This window comes from Balaenoptera physalus (assembly GCF_965194825.1).
Source record: "Balaenoptera physalus genome assembly, chromosome: 17".
NCBI lineage: Eukaryota > Metazoa > Chordata > Mammalia > Artiodactyla > Balaenopteridae > Balaenoptera > Balaenoptera physalus.
The window spans coordinates 41,707,943-41,714,318 of NC_138895.1; the positions used below are offsets into that span (position 1 = coordinate 41,707,943).

Sequence of the window (6,376 nt, forward strand, 5' to 3'; positions counted from 1 at the left end):
TAGCCGGTATGTGTAACATGCACTATCCTGAGCTTTACTGGACATACAAAAGTAAGCAAGACATGATCCCCAACACCCTCCTAAGATTATGGTTTAGTAGTAGACTTACATGCTTTTTGGAAGCGTGCTAGCAAGAAATTTTTTACCATAAACACAGTTTAGTTAGTGGTATAAGACTTCTATACTGTTACGCAGGACCTGAACTCAGTAGGTACCATAAAAAGAGTACAAAAGTGGTATGGGAGATCAGAAGGCAAAAAGATCACTACATTTGAAAGAGCAGGGGCTATGGAGCTGGCTTCAAATTTTGGCTCTGCTATTTGCTGGCCATACGAACTGAGGAGGCTTAATCTCTATGAGTCACAGAATAGGGGCAATTATTTCAGAGCTACTGAGAGGACTATATGAGAGACTCTACATAAAGAGCCTAACACATATTTGGCATTCAACAACTTAACCAAAGCACTTATTTTTCAAGTTGAGGCGTTCAGAGGCTGGGGTATTACAAACATAGTTAAAAGAATGTGGGCATTCAAGTCAGAGAACCTAGGGTTTAGAATCCCATCAGTGCCTCTTACAAGCCATGTGACCTCAGACATATTATCCAGCCAGCATGAACCTATGCAATAGGACTGTCAGGAAATAAGTGCTGTGTGTTCATATGTAAATTATTTAGCATGGGCCTGGCACATCTTAAATGCTCAGTAAATAGTAACCGTTATTATAATATTCATGATTGGGAAGCCTTCATTCAAATAGTAGAACCTGTCTTGAGTTAGCCTGCAAAGTATGAATAGAATTATTATATATAAGAACTAGTGCAAAGAACAGAAACCATCAGTCAGAATATAGACTAAGGCATGAACAATGTTCAGCAAAGCCAGACCCTAGGAGAGCAGCAAAAATAAGTAGCAAGTTTACGCTGAGGCTGGAGTGTGGAGACCAAAATGTTCTCTACAGCCACACAATCTTTCTCATCATGTAAATGCAACTTAATGCAATTTCACTAGAAGCCTCCACAATTGATATGACTAATACAAAAAAAAGAAAAAATCATTTCTACAGGGATGATTACTCTCTTCTTGAAACTGATGAATGCATTAAAAAATGCAACACAAAACAAGAATGTGTGAATATAATATAAATCCCTTATATTTTTTCACAGAAAACTGAATGCGGCAGATAATAAAAATTTAACTCTTTTTTGCATAGTCAATTAATTCTACAATTCCTTATAATTTTTCTTTTCTTTTTTTTTTTGGCCGTGCCGCGTGACATGTGGGATTGTAGTTCCCCGATCGGGGACTGAACCCATGCCCCTTGCATTGGAAGTGCTGAGTCTTAACCACTGGACCGCCAGGGAAGTCCCTACAATTCCTTATAAAGTGCACCTATCTTTTCTCTTTAGAAAGACAAAAATATTGAAATCTCATTCATTTTGCAGAAAAGGAAAAATGTATTTAATAGGTTCAGCTGGTGTGTTCTTTGCTGACAAATCTTATACATTCAACCAACACGGTTTCAAAAAGACTGCCGTATGACCCTCCAACATTCAGTGTTTTCTAGTTTACTCATGAAGCCAGGAAATCTGGCTTACTGTGAATCCTCTATCATTATAAAAATTTATAAAACCTCAGAATATTATACTGTTGCATTTGCCCACGTGAGCAATTACAGAGAAAAAATAAATGAGGGAAAGTAAGGAGGGAAAAAGACACAATTCTTAGTTAAGCTTTCCTTGTTTACATTCTGCACATTAAATCATATTATGTGCAACTGGAAGATTTCAGGTAGGTAAATTTCTCCACTAAGAAGCTCTGTAACTTTAAGCAAGTTCTTTCGGCCTTAGTTTTCTCAAGATAAAGGATTGGCCTCGTAAATCTATAAGATTGCTCCCAGCTAACAAATTACATAGTTCTAAAGCTCAAGAAAATCTTTTTAGAAAATAATGTTTAATAATTGGGGGTGGAGGAAATACATATTAATGCAACCATCTGGCCTTCATAATAAAAACCAAGACGTGTTAAACTGAGAGTAATTTAAAGCATAATTACATTAATATGATTATATATAAATATATAGATATAGAGATAGATAGATGAAGGGGATTAATATTTAACATAAATCACTTGAAACGGGGAGGAAGGCAGTGGAGACAGTGTTACCCATACAAAACCAATGATCATTCAATTTAAGCCAGAAAGATTCTGAGTCAGAAAATCGGCATGACAGGTGAGAGCACAATGTTAAAGACAAATATAACAAAAGCTGCAGCATCAAAGCTGTGAGAAAAGACATCAAATGATAATTAACCAAAAAAAAAATGTATCCTTTTAAACGTAGTCATTTTAAACTATTTTGTAGTCTCAAAAAAATGCAGCCTTTGTCTAACTGCTCTTTCCCTCCTCACTCCATTTGAAACTGTGTTTTCATGACCATCATGGTAAGCAGTTTTAAAGAGGACTCAACTTCTAGTCTCTGTTTGAAAGTGGTCTCTTCATTTAATCAGCTCCAAAAAAGGTCTGTATTCCCTTCCTCAGCTTTTCCCATCACAAAATGGCAAGATAAACAGTAAACTTTTACATATGACCAAAGAATAGAAATCAGAACTTTCTATTAACTTTCTCTAACATTTTAGGAAAAAAATAGCACGATTTTTAAATGAAAATTGTCTAATTTGGGTTCTAAGTTATTCTACCACAGACCTACAAATCTAGTATAGTTGTTCAGGGACTCACCCTAGAGCTATTTTTTAAAAGAAGTAGAATAAATTTTACTGTTCCATACAGGAAAAAAAAAAAATCCATAGACTTCCCCAGAGTATTCATTTCTCTGTAAATAAAAGTAATGCTTAAAAAAAGAAAAAATATAACCAGTGACAATCACATTTAAGGATGAGAAGTTACATTTGCCAAAACCCATCCCTGAAATACGTGAGGACTGTTTAGTAGATTAAATCAGCAATCATCACAGAATTTAAGCCCCAGAGTTGTAAACAAAATATAGAGCGCGCTTTTGTTCGTGACATGTCACGAACAAATTATCAAAATGTGTTTTCTCCTCAGGTGTCAGTTTTTCCCTCTTTTACTGACTGATGGTTCCCAGTGTTATTACAGAAACAGATTGATCTTTTTAATGAGCCAGTTTAATAGACTCCAAAATCTCACCGTGGCTGCTCATCCATGTCAGACCATATGCACCAACAAAACATTCAGTAAAACAAAAAAAAAGCTCTGCTGTCAAACAGCTCCATACTCTATAAAATTTCATATAGTAGATCTGGATATACAGATAAATAACCAGAGAAGAGGAAAATGCACATGCAAACAAGATGCAGAAAATATATGCAAAGAAATACTGTAGAGGCCCATATTTTCTTGGCTCTGATCAAATTCCCACAAGATAAAAATGTATTTACACAACATAGTCTCATTACCCTTCCTCCTAACTCTAAGGAAATCCATTTGCCATCTTTCCATTATAACGCACACTTCAGGGTTCCACTTGAAAAAGAATGTTCCACCCAGAGAGCAACTGTGTGAATTCTGACTCCAGCAACTTTCTATGGATAACCAGAGGGAGAAAAACACTGAAGGCTCTTTTAAGAAAGTTCTACCTGACTGAATGCAAACATGCATGCACACACAGCTACAGATCATCAAAACAAAAATGCTGATTTTCTGTGGAATTTATATGAAGTTTCCATATCAATGTTAGCACATTGCCAAGGGCTTACCTCAGCACTGTTCAAGGGAGGTCTAAAGTCACAGTATATTCACATATAAAACAATGGGAAAGAACCAGTGGAGAAAAGTGCTGGGAATATAGAGAAGTGGATAAAGCAAGTTTTCATTCTGCCTGTTATGGTTATTTAGCAGTTAGAGTTTCTAGAATAGATTGTGTCCATTTCCAATTTTGCCTATAGGATTACCTTTACATTTATCACAGCTATCTAAACCTTTCCCTGTTATCCTCTCCTCCACCCAAATAAATGTTCTTCTTCCCAATTTTCCATCTAGTCTCTCCTTAATTTCCTTTACCACACTATCTTGGAAAAATGGAGCTGAAACATCTCAATACCAGCACATAGTACTGATTCCCTGCAGGGTAAATGGTTAGGATCAGACAGGAATACACATGTGAATCATCTATCTTTGGGCTGCTTCTTGGTTTTTAGTATCATGTAGACACACCACTCAGACACCTGGATTAAGCAGCTGACTTTAAAAGCTAAAGTACTAAATGCTTAAATATGACTATGGAAATACAACTTGCGAAAATAAGAAAGTAGCACTGTTGGTAGGTCATGTATGGAGGTGGGTCTACAGTACGTCAGAAGTAAACTAACGTTTAATCTTTTGCTTTAGGCGTTTTAAACTATTAAGAGATCCTATGTCAAGAGGAGAAAAATTCCAGAGATCGTAGCATAATAACTACTTAACGGAGGATTATATAATAACTGTATGTAAACTGGCTGGCTTTTAATAACATTCTGATTTGCAAAGCAACTATACACTTAAGGGTAGCTAAGTTGGTCACAGATAGATGTCTCTGAGCAGCTCCAAGGATCATAAGCTCCTAGGAATCTGTGCCAGGGTGTTAACCTCTCAAAGGCTGGTCTACGCTTCCCTGATAAAATGCAGAAAGAGTGAATGGATAAGTAGAAAAAGGAAACAAAGCATATAACAAATAAGTTTCTGAATATAGTTTCATTTTAAGATTCTCCATATTTTACAAATACTATGCAAGATGCTGATAAGACTTTATATTCCTGTATTAGAAAATATTTATATATGAGGCTGAGGTATTCAGGAAAATTATTTCAGTAAGGTACATTGGAAGTTTCATGTGTATGCCTTATTCAACAACTAATTCGTAAGGTTTAATGGAGAAGGGGTTTTATTTTACATTTCTTAGAATTCTCAGTTATTAGAGCAGAGTACCTGATAGAATGAATATTGACTGATAAAATTTTTCAGCAAAAATGTCATCTATAAGTTCTATTACTTAACTCTTATCTTCACTCAGTCCATCTAGCTTCCCAGAAGTTTTCTCTTAGTTCATATAAAACCCAAATTAAATAGCTACTGCATTGTGCTTAGGCCAGATTTCAAAACCACCATGTTTTGAGAAAACTTAGAATAACAAGTTTCCTAACACTGAAGGGTAAAATATGTGGTTGGGATGAATTACATAGTAAATGATAATTTTAATACAGGGATACCCTTGGAGATAATGTATGTTCAGTTGCAGACCACCATAGTAAAGCAAATATCACAATAAAGCCAGTCACACAATTTTTTTTGGTTTCCCTGTGCATATAAAAGTTATGTTTACACTATACTGTAGTCTCTTAACTGTGCAGTAGCACTATGTCTTAAAAAAAAATGTATATACCTTAATTTAAAAAATACTTTATTTGTAAAAAATGCCAAAACAATTACAATGGTTAACATTAAAGATTACTGACCACAGATTACCATAACAAATATAATAATGAAGAAGTTTGAAATATTGTGAGAATTACCAAATTCTCACAGAATTGCACAGAGACACAAAATGAGCAACTGCTACTGGAAAAATGGTGCCAATAGAGTAATTCCATGCAGAGTGCCACAAACCTTCGATTTGTTTTTAAAAAAAAAAGAAAAAGAAAAAAGAAAGAAAGAAAGAAAAGCAGTATCTGTGAAGCACAATAAAGTGCAATAAAACAAGGTATGCCTGTATTGACTGTGTGTCTAATAACCATCAGTGGCACTTGGCATATTTGAATATCATTCATCTTTACCTTTTCCTTTAATACTGCAAGCAGTGGTGGTGACCATTTGTAATGCATAGAAAAATCAAGTCACTAGATTGTACATCTGGAAATATCATAGTGTTGTAGGTCAATTAAACTTAAAAAAAAAAAAATTACAAGTAGCAAAGATTAACCTGCACAAAAAGCTAAAATGACACAGGCCAGAGACTCATCACTCTGTAACACCCCAGGCCAGAGCAAGATTCCCTAGATGGCCACTCTAGCTTATTATTATTTTGCAAGAGGTGTCGGTCAGCAGTTTAAACATGACATGAAACATGTCCTCATACTGCAGGTCTGGGGTCCTCCTCCCTCTCACCTGTCTGGAGTTCGCCTCTTCCCGTTTTCGTTCACATCGAGAAGCAGCTCTGAGGAGTCAACAGGTGAGGTGGTGCTGGCATCCAGAAGCAGCTGTTCATGCTGGGCGAGGTACTGGGCAGGGTTTTGTTTGGCCAGCCTTGCGCAGTGGAGGAGCTCACGCTGCAGAAGAGGCAAGTTGGCCTGCAGGGGCATGACAGGAATGAGAGGATAGCCCAAAGGCTCCTTTTACCCAGTGGACCTACTCCACTTTTCAAA

General features: G+C 36.2%; 1 protein-coding gene across 7 annotated transcripts in view; it reads right to left on the reverse strand.

Moving 5' to 3' along the window:
• RUNX1T1 (RUNX1 partner transcriptional co-repressor 1) overlaps nt 1-6,376 on the reverse strand; it is a 137,045-nt gene that overhangs the window by 40,461 nt on the left and 90,208 nt on the right. For all 7 annotated transcript variants that reach the window (XM_082434182.1, XM_082434179.1, XM_082434185.1 and 4 more), the window contains one exon: nt 6,120-6,301. In XM_082434182.1, the coding sequence (XP_082290308.1) occupies nt 6,120-6,301 (182 nt within the window). The remainder of the gene's footprint in view (nt 1-6,119; nt 6,302-6,376) is intronic.